Raw genomic sequence first — 17,094 nt, 5'->3', positions numbered from 1 at the left:
AGAATTCGAGACCTCGTGAATTATTGGGTCAGGCTGCCTATTGTTGTGATGTAGATAAGACGAATGCCTATTCGGTTACTGAAATAGCAGTTTTGCTTAACTAAAATATTTTGTCAATTTATAAATTCACAATAATAAAAGAGACGGTGATAACCCAGTGGTTTAGACGTCGGCCTCCTATTCGGGAGGTTGGAGGTTGGAGGTTCAATTCCATTTCGAAAATATGTGCGTTTTATACAATTAAAAATCACAAGTGTGATTAAAAACACTCTAACCATGAAGTGAAACATCGTGGGGAAACCTGCATGCATGAGAGTTCTCTATAATATTCTTAAAGGTGTGTGAAGTCTGCTAAGTCGCACTTGGTTAGCGTGGTGGACTGCGGTCAAACCCTGACCATTCTGAAAAGAAACCCGTGCTCAGCACTTACTTAGTAGGCCGCGCCGGCCTACCAACCAGCACCTCCACCTTATTGATACAGATGTAAGTTGTGAACTAATAAATATTTTAAAGAAAAAATATTATTGTATTTTTTACTTTTGTAGGCAAGTGGTTACATTTACCGTACCTACCTACAAAACGTCTTTTACATAGTATTTTGATAAAGATAGCGATAGCGCTCCAGTGCTATAATTAGAATTTACAATAATCGAACTGCAAATTTGCTCGTAATTCCATACGTTTCTATAATAAGCTTCCAGAAGATATATTGGAGATGTCTCTCAACAAATTCAAAGTGTTCATAAAACGTAAACTAATTGAAAAATCCTATTACAATGTAAAGGATTATTTAAATGATAAGCAAGCTTGGGAATGAGTTGCTTAACGACTTTGTGATAGTTCTAATAAGTTTCAATAATTTTGTAAAGTGGTGATAATAAAAAGAATACCCGGCTGAGTTTGTTGTGGGCTCTTCTCAGACCTGGGCGCGTTTGGAACCCTCGTAGCTTTAGTTTTAAGTTTGCGTTATAATTATCACCACTATATCTTACAAATCTAACACCATACCAGACCATCAATAAGCGTAATTTATTACCTATTTTGAATAAATCATTTGACTTTGACTTTGAATTATGCAGTTAATTTACAAATCAGTTGTTAATACCTATTCTAGAACAGGACATTGCATGCTCAATTGCTCTAGTGACACATGACACACACACAGCTAATAAGGAGTGCTAGCGTCCATCCCTGCGGGCGCCTTATATTGATAATAAGGATTGATTGGTTCAATAAGACATCAGTGGCGTGCAGGTCATAGAGGCATAAATGCACTGCTTACCCCAGTTGTAAAGCTCAATGCATATTTTTCATTATGACCTGCCAGTAAACAGGCTCCTACTTAACTAGTGCCTACCCTGGCTTCAAACCTTGTGCACGCTACTGGTGATAATATTATATTCGATTTACACTAGCACAATACCACAAAATTAATTACTTATTAAAATTCATAATCCATACTTATCCATACTCTATATTATAAATGCGGAAGTGTGTCTGTCTGTCTGTCTGTCTGTCTGTATATTATCTGTCTGCTAGCTTTTCACGGCCCAACGGATTTTGATGAAATTTGATACAGAGTTAGCTAACATCCCGAGGACGGACATAGGCTATTTTAATCCCGCAAAATCAAAGAGTTCCTACGGGATTTTGAAAAACCTAAATCCACGCAGATGAAGTCGCGGGCATCATCTAGTGATCTAATAAGTAGGTAATGTAGGAGACGTGGCGTCATGACGGTCACTCAGTTTGGAAGGCGAGTGGAGATCCGCGGGCCGTGTCCACTGCCGGCCGGCTGAAGCCCCGCCACCCTCCGCGCGTCTCCTCCCGTGCGCGTCGCCCCAACAAGGAGCTTTTGATTAGAACTTCTTTTGAGTGATAATATAATAAGAATAAAACAAAATGGCAATACCGAATATAACGAAAGGAGTATTTGCCTGTATTTTATGCTTCTTCTCTCTTATAAAACCGGCGCGCGTTTTAGCCTTTTAAGTATAGCCCCTTGTGAATTGGACGACGGATATTGTTCCACCTTTTACTCAATCTAAACTTACGGGCTTCATGAATGTATTATTAGTTTTGTTGTTTTTATTGTATTGATTTGCGTGGACTTTTGGTGGTTGGCTTGTTTATCTATATTGCTCTTATTTTGTTTTCTAATGAGTATTTATCGTAATGCTACTTTGCTTGGAAATGACAATTCACCATTATCAGTAGAATGTTAGTTAGGCATTTAACTTAGAGTTGCGTTAGGGCGATTACGTACTACATCCGATCCGAATCCGTGAAAATACGTTCCGAAGTAGTCATAGAACTATTTGTATGGTAGCCTACGCACTAGCTCCGTCTTCCGTCATATCTCGGATGTGCCTCGGATTCACATCGGACGTATGACGTAGATACCTATGTCTACTGATTAGCTTAGATTTTGATCAGTGATCGGATGAGTGTGTAAGCAATATCCGAGTTCGATCCGGGTTTTATATCCGTATTTTCACGGACTCGGATCGGATGAGTGCGTAACCGGTCTTAAGCCTTAAGGTCCTCACTGAATTTTACCGCAGTATTTCGCTTTCCATATATTTCATATAGGTACACCAGTGATTCGGCTCGGCACGTTTCTTTAAAAAAGATTTTCATTTTCATTTTCATTTTCATTTTCATTTACTAATGGACGCAGTTTCGTAGTAAATATACTTACACGGAGGGAGGCAAATCACTGGCTACTCGATTTGGTAACCAGTAAAACGTGAAACTCTGTAGGATATAGTTAGTTACTCGTATTGTACGCGACAGGCTGAGATAGCAATCGGGGAGGGAACGCCCCGCATACTCGCACTGCCTCCGGGATAACCCGGTGCGGGCGAGCGCGGGTGACGTGCGGGTGTGCGGGGCGTCCCCTCGCCTCATACTCCAATTGCCATCTCGACTTTTCGCGGACTATACTTACTTTTTTATTTTATTTATTTTATTTTATTTTTATTATTCATGTACCAAAAATTGTAGTTACAAAGTAAGAAAATAATATCCGAAAAGAATATATTATTATATAAATGTTTCTGATATGAGATAATTTTTATTGTTTCGGTAATGGAACGTGTTTTACGCCAATTTTCATAACGCGCTATGCCCATAACTCGCGCATACGTAGCGTGAAATCGAAATTTATGCGATGAATATAAATACACGCGAAAAGCACACGTCGGCTTTCTCGTATTTTCACGTTATAAATGTTATGTTATTCATAAAAAAAATGTGCCTACACGTAGTGTTTATGTACAAACAACTTTAGTGAATAGTGAATACATCCATACAAAATACATAACGAGTAACGAAATACAAACTTATCTAATAGATATACAAGTATGTTTACCTATACAAATTAACACTTTATTTAGACACTAGATGATGCCCGCGATTAAGGTTTTTAAAAATCCCGTGGGAACTCTTCGATTTTTAACTACTCTTTCAACTATATAGGTACCTATTCATGTAAATAATCGAGTTGATAAGTTATCCTTGAGTTGATTTCATTTAATTTTTTATTTAGTATAGGCAAACGCTTCCGGGGCGGGGAGGTGTGGACTGTGGGGGTGTGCGTAAACGCATTTTCCAGTGATAAAAAAGGGGCGACTGCCGAGTGCCGACAGAAGTGAAAACTTAAAAGTATAAAATAACAGGGTTTTTTGCATTTTTAACTTAATAAATTTATGAATGAATTAATATAATACCTTTTACAATACCTACACCACAAAATTTCGTGTAGTAAACTCAAAATTAATTCTAGTGTCAAAAATTAAAATTTCATAATTTGTAATTTAAAACTAGTAAAGTAAACAATAGTTTAGTTTTACACCTTTTGGCATTCCGAGCGCTAATAACACTAGCATGCCGATGACGCGACCTTGAGGTTTTACCCATACCAAAATCACCCAACCCGCCTAAACAAGTTTTCACTAGTGTTTCACTTAAATAATTTATAGAAAAAGAAATGAACTCACAGATTATAGTGGACATCGGCCATGTTTGGTCGATATTTGAGCGCTCTCTCGAACGCTATTTCCGCTTCGGGCAATCTTGCTTGCGTTGTCAGCACACTTCCTAGATTCCCGTACGCTGCAAAGGAAAATTTACTTTTAATTAAGCGTGCAAAATGATTAAACAGCCAATGGTCATTTTTATAACAGAGCTGAGCAAGGCACTTCCGACGAGCAACGAGCAACGAGAAGCGAGGTTATACTTGGGATAGTTTTGCTGGGCAGAGCGAGTGAGCGAGTGCCACAGGCGATTACTCGCGTCTGATGTTGAAAGTGCGCGAACTTTCGTCCATCAAGAGAACGCCGCTGAGTGAATTTTTTCTTAGTTATCTCTTGTCGCTGCGATAATCTAGTTCTTCACTAGAGAGTTCTCACCGATCAAAAAATAAATTAATAATGATTAGCGTTTCAACTATCGTGAGTAATATCCATTATAAATATAGCTAATACCGGCTGAAGTTATATGGTTAGTTGAATTAAGCCCGACTAATTTAGAAAGTAGTGTTAGTTAGTGATTCTGTGTCAATAAAAGAGATCTTTTTCAGAGGAACTCGCTCGCGATGCGTCGTCATCGTCACGCGACGGAGTCGCTCTGAAAACGATGTCTTTCACTGGCACTGAATCATAATGTGTTTAGTCGCTATCGCGTTGGTGGTGGTAAGTACAAGTGCCTATGGAGGACCAAATAAATGAGAACTAGCTGATGCCAACGACGTCATCCACGTTGATTTGGGCTTTCTGAACGTTCCGGAACTTCTCAAAATGCTTTCTTAGTAGAGGTCTACATCTCATATTTCTAGGCCCAGGTGTTTGAGCTACAGGTATAGATAGATATAAATGGTATTGACTTTGAGAGGTTTCAGCAGCTATTTACGTACAATAATTATATTATTGAGCAAAATTGTTATCTATACAATTTTATCAGTAATTAAATTGGGGTTGCTATAGACTATAATACCATCCATTGGGATAGAGGGCAGTAAAGGGGGTGCTCCTGAAACTCTAAGTTAAAATTTCAGAGCTCGAAAATCATTTTTTTAAATAAAATTAATCACTTTAATCACAATTAGCATTTTTAGAATAAACTCAACAAACACAATACAAAATCGCAAAATACGATAGATACTGTCATAGGTTACCACCGTTAACACCTGTAATACTTTTTTTTTTACTGGTTTTACGGCTCTGGGTTCTAATCTATAATACTTTTGCTGCTGCTGTACAGACCAGTTATAAATACAAGAAAATTAAAGCAATGGGAAGATTCCAAAATCACGCGCGAAAACAGAATGATCACAGAAAGATTTATATAAAATAGCGGGAATACTTTTTATTTAATTTTTTTTTTAATTTTTTACGGCTCTGGATACCAGTTCCTTAAGCTCTCTCTAAAAATATAAAATTGCCATGTAAATTAATTACAATTTTTATAAAATAGCGGGAATGCTGGAATACTATATATTTTTTAATTTTTGTACGGCTCTGGATACCAATTCCTTAAGCTCTCTAAAAATATAAAATTGCCATGTAAATTAATTACATATTTTATTACCGCTCTTTTAGGTTTGAACTTTGAATCCAAGAGCATCTAAGAGCGTCGGTCAAATTGATAAATTAACTAGTTTGACCGACCCATATTAATAATACTCAGTGGCCCACATAATGACGTCACACATTAAAAAAATTAAAGTTCGAAATACCTAGCTTGGACCGGGCAATATAAATACTTCCCTACGTCTAGCCGAATATAATACTTACTTCAAAGTCGCTAATTACCCTAATAGATAGAAAGACGGGGAGAAAGGGGAAACGCCTACAATTCGGTTCTGGCACTTCGCCGGCCGCTGCCGCGGCACGCTCGCTGCGCTCGCTCGGCTCGTGCGTTGTCTTAACTGTTCTAACCTAACCTAACCAATCATTAAGTTTTTTAATACGGGCTACGCCAGAAGTAGCTCTTCTCGCTTCGCGCTTCACTAAAACACTAGGGGTAGATTTTTAAGGGTTGAAAAGATAACCCCTCCCCCACTCCTTCCCTCACTTGTAAATGGCGAGGAAAGGAGAGGGGGGAAACGCCTACAATTCGGTTCTGGCACTTCGCCGGCCGCTGCCGCGGCACGCTCGCTGCGCTCGCTCGGCTCGTGCGTTGTCTTAACTGTTCTAACCTAACCTAACCAATCATTAAGTTTTTTAATACGGGCTACGCCAGAAGTAGCTCTTCTCGCTTCGCGCTTCACTAAAACACTAGGGGTAGATTTTTAAGGGTTGAAAAGATAACCCCTCCCCCACTCCTTCCCTCACTTGTAAATGGCGAGGAAAGGAGAGGGGGGAAATGCCTACAATTCGGTTCTGGCACTTCGCCGGCCGCTGCCGCGGCACGCTCGCTGCGCTCGCTCGACTCGTGCGTTGTCTTAACTGTTCTAACCTAACCTAACCAATCATTAAGTTTTTTAATACGGGCTACGCCAGAAGTAGCTCTTCTCGCTTCGCGCTTCACTAAAACACTAGGGGTAGATTTTTAAGGGTTGAAAAGATAACCCCTCCCCCACTCCTTCCCTCACTTGTAAATGGCGAGGAAAGGAGAGGGGGGAAACGCCTACAATTCGGTTCTGGCACTTCGCCGGCCGCTGCCGCGGCACGCTCGCTGCGCTCGCTCGGCTCGTGCGTTGTCTTAACTGTTCTAACCTAACCTAACCAATCATTAAGTTGTTTAATACGGGCTACGCCAGAAGTAGCTCTTCTCGCTTCGCGCTTCACTAAAACACTAGGGGTAGATTTTTAAGGGTTGAAAAGATAACCCCTCCCCCACTCCTTCCCTCACTTGTAAATGGCGAGGAAAGGAGAGGGGGGAAACGCCTACAATTCGGTTCTGGCACTTCGCCGGCCGCTGCCGCGGCACGCTCGCTGCGCTCGCTCGGCTCGTGCGTTGTCTTAACTATTCTAACCTAACCTAACCAATCATTAAGTTTTTTAATACGGGCTACGCCAGAAGTAGCTCTTCTCGCTTCGCGCTTCACTAAAACACTAGACCTAATTAATTTCATTTTATTTACATAAATCTGTATAAAATACGCGATTACGTGTCTTGAAATTAAGAAATTACGTAAAGATCAGTGCAAATTAATCTCTTTCCAGTGAATATTAACGAAATCTATGTAGTAATCGTGTTTTCTATTTATAATGTTAATCATTTTAAAATTGTATAAATGTCTATAAATACGTGTCTCCGTAACATGAAATTACAGATATGTAAAGTGCAAATGAACCTCTTTACACTGAATATTACCGCTATACCTATATATAATATTCGTGAATATATAGTGGTGAACCTTTCTATAGTGGAGCCATTAAATTTTTACTATTGTGTATAAAATTCACTGTAATAATATATATTATAAAATCGTCATTTATAATTGTAAGTAGGTACTGTTGGGATATTTTGATTTTATAGGAAAAATAATATCAGTAAAAGGAAAAACTTGGACTTCCTGTTTGAGATATATATTTGAAGTGAGTGAATGTCATCGGATGTAAAAACAAAAAACTCTTAGAAAAAATAAGAATAAGAACATATTTCAATATAAACAATTTAGTTTACAGCCAGTTCCAACATCCCCCTTTAAACTAAATTGTCTTACAAAAAAAACTTAACATAAAATATTAACACACAGGAACAAGAAAAAATAAATTAACATGAGAAAAAACTAAGACCTAAACTACCTGATGATTCTTCAAGTTCAATTGATTCATGCCTATGCGACATAAGTGTCCTAACCATATTATGCCAGAGCTGATACTTGCTCAGACGGTCAGAGTGCACCTCGTACGCAAAATCTTCACTATTCATCTTAGGTGGAATATTAACAGTACAATCAACTATGTACACTGTACAGTCCACCACAGGGCGAAAGCATGACGAACAGAATCACCTTCATTGATGCAGCGGCCGTATCTCCTTCTGGATACCCATCAATAGAAAACCACAGGTTCTCATGTAGCCAATATTTTAATCATTTTCCAAGTGGGATATCCTTCTCTATTTTTGACATTTGGTAAAAATTGATTTTTCTTGTTCGCAACAAATATAATATAAATTTTTTTTTTTTTTTTTTTTTTTTTTTTTTTTTTTTTTTTTTTTTTTTTTTTTTTTTTTTTTTTTTTTTTTAGCTCTGTTGTATTTTTATTTAAATTTTTTTTTTTTTTTTTTTTACTATTTTTTTTTTAATACAATAAAACTTAAGGCTAGCCTTATCTAATTACTATATAAATCATGACCGCGTGGAATGGTGCCAAGAATACTGGCTGCATTTCCGCGCTGGACAGCCAGGCTGATCCGCTGCGCAAAAAATGAGCCAGCCCTTCTGTCACCAGTTGAGGCTATTAATCGCGGTGAAATGTCTCGTAAAAAATTTTTAGCACTAAGACTCCATGGCCCCAGGGTCTCCACGGCAAACGGCACAAAAATGTAACTCTCTATAAGAGAGGCATACTTGCGCCGCTTGCCGTTTTCAGCTGTTTCTGCTGCGGCTCCCGGTCTTGATGCTGTCTTCCTGATATGACACGGGGCCAATGTGTCAACGCAAGTTGCGTCCCACATTAGCGCCCGTCCCCGTTCCCAGGGAACCAGCGTCAATCCATCAGGTCTCTTGCCATCATCCCGACTAATCCCTGCCGGCTCAATGAGCGCAGGAATATTTATGGTGGCAAGAGCTCTTTTAATTGTATCGTTAAGAGAGCCATGCCTAAACAGCCTACCGGAGCTCCTTTGGCAAGAGAGTCCGTGGATTCCAAATTTATCAACCTCTTTTCCACACGGACATCTGTGCTGATGGCACAGTGGTGTTCCCAATCTGAGACCTAGAGCCACACGAAAACTTTCGTTATCTAAAAGTGTGCCGAGATTTTTTGATGGCAAGGCATGCAGCCAATACCCAGATTCCTTTTCGGATAATGCTAGAAGCCTGGCACGATCTCTGTCACTTGTAAGATTTTGAACCAAATTCGTATGTGTCAGTTGAACCAATGGCAAATCCCAAAGTTTTTGTGTAGTACGTTCCTTCGGGATGTCGACATTGGGACATCTGACCTTCCAACTCTCTAGGGCCTCTGCGGCATAGGTCAATGATGAATTGGATTTGAGAATTTGAGAGCTAAGCTCTTTTATACTATGCACAGAGGACAGAAAAGCCGGAAGAGCTACACTGGAAATTTTCCTCACGCCGATGCCACCGTACTTGACCGGTAAAGTTGCTTGGTTCCAGGAGTGCTCATCAAAAGTTAAATTTAGAATTTGTTCTAGTGTACTTTTAAGGGTGGCATCCATGTTATCGAGTAGTCCATGAAATTTCCAAATTGGGCTCGCGCGGAGAATGTAAATTAATTTAGGTACAAAAAGGCAATATTTTAGGATCGAAAATGCAATGTGAGAATTTAGAGTGCCCAATTTGTCGGTATTAGCCGAAAATGTTCTGACTTTTTGATCCAAGAGTGGTTGTATGGATTCATTATAAAGAGGAGCACCGAGAAGGCAAAGTGAACGTTTATCAAGTATTTTAATATTAGGTGAAATTTCATTGAATAATTCAGAGGCCAATAGAATTCTTTCTTGCGACAGTTTTTCTGTAAAAAACAATTCGCATTTCGAAAAATTAAGTTCTAAACCAATTTTCCCAAACTGTTGCTTAATATGATTAAGATCTTTTAGAACGTGTTAATATAAATGGACAATTAACACCACTTTTTCACTTTTATTTTTCCCCTAGAGCCCTTCGTGCTGATAACGTGTTGGGATATTTTGATTTTATAGGAAAAATATCAGTAAAAGGAAAAACTTGGACGTCCTGTTTGAGATATATATTTGAAGTGAGTGAATGTCATCGAATGTAAAACAAAAAACTCTTAGAAAAAATAAGAATAAGAACATATTTCAATATAAACAATTTAGTTAACAGCCAGTTCCAACAGGTACTGACTTTAAATACTGACCCATTTTAATTATATTATATATTATATTTAACCAGTGGTAAATTAAACCTGACTATTCATAAGCACTTTTAAAAAGTTTACATGAATAAAAAACATTCTATTCTATTCTATTCTATTCTATTCTATTCAATAACAAGCTTACATTTATTTTTATAGGCTATTTTTTCAAATAAAATGTAAGGTGTTTAATACAGTAATGAGATATCGTCCCGAGGGGATATCTTTATCCTATAACCTTATTTTATATTTTATTAAAGCCGTGATCTCATTTCTGTGCCAATACATAATTATATTTTAATAATACATATTATATCTAGGACATTCTAATGACTTCGATTCAAAAATTATTGGGTTGTGTAAAAATATATTTAGTTCATTCGATTTTAAATCATTTTTACGTACCTACCTTTATAAAACTGAATATGGACCTGAATAAATTTAATGATTTACTACTTTTTTATGGCTCAAAGGTTTGTTGATAAAAATATTCCTAGGACACGATCGGAAAAACAAAAGAATTTGACTGGATTTTACAAAATCTAAATGCTCGCTATCTCTATTTTAAAAAAATGCACGCAAACAAACAAGTTATTACTTAAATTATGACTTTAAATGTATTCATAGCAAATATATTAATACAATAATTATTGAATTAATGAACAAACAAACATTAGGCACACATTAGGTATGTTGACTGATGAATACATAACAACTCCGGCCAAGTGAAAAAAATAGAGAAACTGAATATGAAGATGATAGGCATTTACTTAATCAAAAATATTTCTATTTTTACTTTAACTGAAATGGAAACGTCACAGGAGCTATTAAAAGGCTGACTGGAGCGCAAAATTCGCTAATTAGTATCAAATAGAGACGCCTGTAGGTGTATCTGCGTGCAGGTGGAAAAGGACGCAATATAAAGAGCCTTATGGATATAGTTAAAGACCTGGAAAGTGGAAAGTGAAATAGGCTACTTTTTATCCAGGAAAATCAGAGGTTCCACGGTATTTAAAAAAATCTGAAATCTAAATCCAGGCCAGCAAAGTCGTGTATACCTTTATCAAAGGAAAAGCTTACTGACTGATTGACTGATAGTTTAACACACAGCTCAAACTACTGCACGGATTGGGCCGAACGTAGACGTCCGCTAAGAAAGGATTGTTGAAAATTCAACCCCTAATGGCGTAAAATAGTGGTTTCAATTTTGTGTAGTACACGCGGATAAATAATAATTTTAATGTATCGATAAAATTCAATTCAATTTCATTATTTTGCAGAAACATATTAATTCATATGAGGTCTTGCAGAGTTAAACAGTAGATATATAGTTCGCCTAGCAGAAAAATAAATAGAGAATCTGAATATGAAGATATTGAACCACAAATATTTCCATTTTCGCTTTTACTGAAATGGAAACGTCACAGGAGCTATTAACTGGCTGACCGGAGCGCAAAATTCGTTAATCAACATCAAACAGAGACACCTCTTGATGTAACTGCTGCCTGATGGAAAAGGACGAACATATTAGATCGTTTATTTTACGTCATCATAATCAACCCATCGTCGGCTCACTACAAAGCATCGCATAACTTTCAAGTTAAAATAAAATAAAGCTAACGTAAGCTGTGTTTACACCACACCTGTCATTTTGTATGGACGGAAAAGGGACGGAAAAGGGACGGAAAAGTTTTCTGTTCCTTAAAAAGTAAACTAAAAGTTCTTTTAAAGATTTTTGAGACTAGTGCCCACGACTTTATCCACGTGGACTACACAGTTTTCAAATCAATATTTTACACCTTTAGGGGTTGAATTTTCAAAAATCCTTTCTTAGTCCATCTACGTCAAAATAGCTGCCTGCATGCCAAATTTCAGCCCAATCCGTCCAGTAGTTTGAGCTGTGCGTTGATAGATCAGTCAGTCAGTCAGTCACCATTTCTTTTATATATGTATTTTTTTTTTTTTTTTTTTTTTCATTTATTTGGATCACTAACAGCTAATCATATACATCAAATACAAATTTAACAATACAAAAGTTTTAAGACAATATGACGAGCTAATTAAAAGTAATCACCGCATGCGAATGTGTCAGGTAATTTTACTACTAAAAAAAAGTTACTTAATTAAAAAATAATAATAATATAAATAATATAAATAAATAAACTCTAAACTAATAAACAAATGTAGGTAAGCAGTTCACATGGCATCAAGTAAATTACTATGGCAATTCACTTAATGCCATATGAACTGAATTCCGGAATTTAACCAGTGAGTCCGCGTGTATGTCTAGCACATTGAGCTTATTATAAAGTTGACTTATTCTAGGGATTGGCGAGTTAGCACCCATAACTGTTGAGCGTCGAGGAAAAGATAAAGAAGAATTTAAATGTTATCTAGGATATTTCGAAGGAACCCTTAATTTAAAGCTATTTGAAAGAGAAGAACAATCTATTTTGTTGTTGAAAATCTTAAATAAAAATATGAGATCGAGTTTTGTTCTACGAGTTTCTAAGGATTCCATATTAAAGAAATTTAGTCTGCTATTATAACTTCTTAGGTTTTTTACTTTTCCAGCCGCAAACGTAAGATGCCAAAGAAAGCGCTTTTGCACTCGCTCAATCCTAAGCATATGTGTAGCATAGTGAGGCCGCCAAACAACACTGCAATATTCTAAAGTGCTAAGTACTAACGCCTTATATAGTAATATTTTTGTGCTAATCTTAGTAAATTCTTTCCCATTTCGTATAATGAATCCCAACATTTTAGATGCCCGTTTAACTGTTATATCTATATGAGGTATAAAAGTTAAATTACGATCTATAGTTACTCCCAGATCCCTAACAAGATTAACTTCACAAAGAAAATTATTACCAAACGAATATGTGGACGGTATGACATTAAATTTCCGTGTAAACTTTATATGCATACATTTTTTAATATTCATCTCTAAGTTATTGTCCGTGCACCACTGCACCAGTCTATTAACATCACTTTGCAAAAGCTTCGTATCATCGGGGCTATTTACTATTCTGATAATCTTTAAGTCATCCGCATACAAAAAAGGTGTGGAGTTCAAAAAACAATTAGTGATATCATTAATAAATATGTTAAAAAGAATGGGGCCTAAATGGGAGCCCTGAGGAACCCCTGATTTTATTGATTTATGACCAGATTTATACCCACCCACAACCACAAAAAAAGAACGGTTGACTAAGTAAGATTGAAACCACCGCAGTAATGAACCACATATGCCATACATTGCTAATTTATGTAACAATATACTGTGAGAAACTGAATCAAATGCCTTACTGAAATCAGTATAAACAGCATCAACCTGTTTATTTTTGTCAATTGCCTCTGATAGTTTTTCTACAAATGTAACTAAATTAGTGGTTGTTGATCTGAATTTAGCAAAGCCGTGTTGGCAATCACTAAGGTATTTCCTAAAATAGCTCTGAAGGTAGGGACACAATAATGCTTCAAACACTTTTGCGAAAGTCGAAAGCAATGATATAGGTCTGTAGTTGGAGATCATTGTGTCGCTTTCATTTTTGAAAATCGGAACCACCTTAGCAACTTTCCATGAAGTAGGAAAGACACCAGTGTCAAGTGATCTATTATATATTACTGTTAGAGGCTTTGCTAAACTACGAGCACACTTAAATATGAACAACGGGGAAACAATATCAGGTCCAGTGCCCTTTGAGGGATTTATATTTTGTAGCATCTTTAGGACATCTTTTTCCCCGACGCTTAAAGTCGAAAAGGAGTCACCATTTATGCTAATTGAGTTAAAATAGTCTTTACTTATAGCACATTGACTTGAGGAATCATAGTTAACTTCATCTTTATACACAGAGAAGAAATAATTGGCAAACATATTACATATCTCTATCCCGTCCGATGTTGTAACGGCTCCGTTAGACATTGTAGCAGGATATGAACTACCTACGCCTCTTTTTCGCTTTATATAGGAAAAGAAGTGAGACGAATTCTTCGCGATTAGATCCTCCATATTAGTTAGATACAATTGGTAACATGTTTTAGTCAAAATTATACTACGTTCCTTTAAAATAAGTAATTCTATTTCATCTCTGGGGTTTTTATACTTCTTAAATTTAATTCTAATTTTATTTTTTTCCTTAAGCATTTTTATAAGACTACGACTATACCAAAACGGAAAACGCCTATTTTTAGGTTTATATAGTGGAACAAATTTTTGTAAAGCATTTTTAAGTATATCATTAAATTCCTTTACCATATCATTTACATCTTCGCACCTGATAAAAGCCTCTCCCCAGTCGACATTGTTAAAGAAATCATTAATTATTTGGTAATTCGCTCTTCGAAAGTCATATTTCTTTAAATTAGGATTATATGGTAACGTTTTAAGATCGCTAATAACAATAGAGATTTCTAGGGGAGGGTGATAATTGTCAATATTGCATAATGGAGTATCTGATTCTAATACTAAGCATTCCGGTATATCAGATAGGACAAGGTCAAGAAACTTTCCTTTGTGATTAGGGATAATATTGCACTGTCGGAGGTGATTTACACATAGAAAGTCACTAAATGCTTGCGCAGGCAAAGAATTACTGTTTCTTACCAATTTGTTCTGAGAATCCCAATCAAGAAAGTTCATATTAAAATCACCGACAATGCAAGTGTATCCGTCTAACCTATCTTTAAAATTGTTATACCTGTCCATAAAAGCCTCCAAACATTTCTTATCAAAAGGTGGAGGTAGATAAATTGCACATAAATTAATATGGATTACAGATTTTTTATTCCTGAATTCTAAAGATACCCAAAGATCTTCCTTATCACTTTCAAATTGCTTGAGCCGCTTAGATTTAATAGATTTTTTAACCGCTACAAGCACACCACCTCCATCTTTTTTAAGACTTCCTGTATCACTTCTATCTCGTCTATAAACTGAATATCTATCATCAAAAAGCTCCGTACTTAAAATGTAGTCCTTAAGCCAAGTTTCAGAAAGTACAATTATATCAAAACTTGAACAACATAAGGCCTTATAAAAATCCAGCGTTTTGGTACGTAATCCTCGGACATTTTGATAATAAATACCTAATGAATCGTATGTTAATGATTTTATGACCAATACATGCTAAAAAATCTTAAAATAACTAAACAATATTATTAAGAGAATCGAAATCCCGTATTAGTCGGTACTCTGAATTGGCATTTTTTCTAACAAATATTCTCCCATTTCGGATCCACGTAAATGTATAACCCTTCTCTTTAGCCTTTAGCCTTTATGCGAGCAGCTGCGTGTAGTTCTTTATTAAAGGCTGATAAATGTTCCATTATATATATGGGCTTTTGCTCGCCAGAATAACCGACATGAGAGGAGTTAAGTTTTTCAGACGGTTTCTTAGACTTATTAAATTTTGTCACAGCAGCTAAAACTTTATCACGTGTCAACGGGGAATTGAATTGCACAATAGCAGATCTAGGTCTTGGGTTTCCCGATTTTTTTTTGCAATTCGAGTGCAGTGCAATACATGTTCTTCCTTAACATCAATACCAACTACCTTAATTAATTTTTGGACCACTTCTAAGAGATTTTCACTTCTGTTCTCTGGCAAACATTGTATTTCAATGTTGCTAGCTCTCGCATTTTGTTCAAGAATATTTATTTTTTGTGAAATTTCTTTTATAGTTGATTGAGATTTTTCATTTTGCTGCTTCAGTTCCGCAATAGTCTCTGTAGCCAACTTAAATTCTTTAGTGACATCCTCATATTGGCCACTTAAAAATTCTATCGAATCCTTCAGGCATTGCATTTCGCTCTTAATATCTTTCAGCTCACTGTTTATTATATTGTGCATAGTTTTATTCATACGCGACAAACCTTCTTCCATCATAGATTTTAATTCCTCCCGTATTATATCTCGTATTTCATCACCCGTAATCCCTGATTCTACAGGCTGAGGAGGAGAAGATACAGCCATGCGTTTCTTGGATCGACTAGTGAGATTTTTACTTGTATCCGAACGAACAGGAGTGTCATCATTTCTTCCCGTTTTAACTCCAGAACACAATGGACATTTCCAATTGTTACTGTTGGTTCTTAATAAGGCGGCTTCCCTAGAATTAGTAGGCTGCAGGCAGAGTACATGATAAAGTGTGCTACAAGCATAACATTTAACACAGTCCTCATCGTTGCAATCAGTATTGTTATCACAACAACCCCAAGTACTCTGGTCAGACATTTTGCTCTGCCGTATTATGCTCTAATTTATAATTACGTCTCTTGGTCGAACAGTTATTATAATTATAATAGTGTGTTTTGGATAAGCACTTTAACGCCGTGCCACCCGGGCTGCGATTGTATAGCTCATTTGCACACCGTCACTTTTTGTTGAACTTGTAGGTTATGGCAAGTAACTATTTTAGGCCAAAAACCAAGTCTATATTCAAAGTCTTTAGTGTTTAACATAAATATCACAACTTAATCATTTTGAATAGACAATTTAAGCACGTATTTAATCGATTTTGTTTGCAGTCAATCGTGTAATTTGGAAAAATTGTCACCATGGGAGCAACAATGAAATGGTGATTAATTGCAGTTTCACGTAGCACTTCGCTTAAATAACATTTACACGCACTAATCACAAGTTAAACTGCTTAATGTTTGTAAATAGACACGAAAAATTAGCTGTTATTTAATTATTATTTGCATTATTTTACGGAGTAAACAAGACACCGTTGCGCCACAGACAACAAACAATGTATATATAAGACAACGCTAGGACGCTCGTATAGGCGTATAATCTCAAGGCAATGATCTTTCAAGAACAAACTTCATTTCTAAACGTCACGGGAGCAATTAACTGGTCGACCGACGCGCACACTTGGTTAATCAACATCAATAGCAACGCCTTTAGATAGGCCGACGCAAAGGGACGAATGAGGCTTCTAGTAAATGACTATGAAATAGGCGTTAGTGCATGTAATACATACTTTAAATCTTTTTTTTATTTGTATTAAGTATTATTTTTTAGGTTGTCAGCTTTCTTTTGGAATTTGTCCAATAAACTAGAAACTATTT

The 17,094-nt window shown here is 36.5% G+C and overlaps 1 protein-coding gene across 2 annotated transcripts in view; it reads right to left on the bottom strand.

Annotated features, from left to right (window-relative positions):
* LOC117984816 (protein O-mannosyl-transferase Tmtc2-like) overlaps positions 1 to 17,094 on the bottom strand; it is a 160,891-nt gene that overhangs the window by 38,243 nt on the left and 105,554 nt on the right. For both annotated transcript variants that reach the window (XM_069500176.1, XM_034971468.2), the window contains exon 5: positions 4,002 to 4,116. In XM_069500176.1, the coding sequence (XP_069356277.1) occupies positions 4,002 to 4,116 (115 nt within the window). The remainder of the gene's footprint in view (positions 1 to 4,001; positions 4,117 to 17,094) is intronic.

The sequence above is a fragment of the Maniola hyperantus genome, chromosome 8, assembly GCF_902806685.2.
Source record: "Maniola hyperantus chromosome 8, iAphHyp1.2, whole genome shotgun sequence".
Lineage (NCBI taxonomy): Eukaryota > Metazoa > Arthropoda > Insecta > Lepidoptera > Nymphalidae > Maniola > Maniola hyperantus.
The sequence above is the reverse complement of the archived record's forward strand: the minus strand, read 5'-3'. Positions and strand labels throughout refer to the sequence as shown.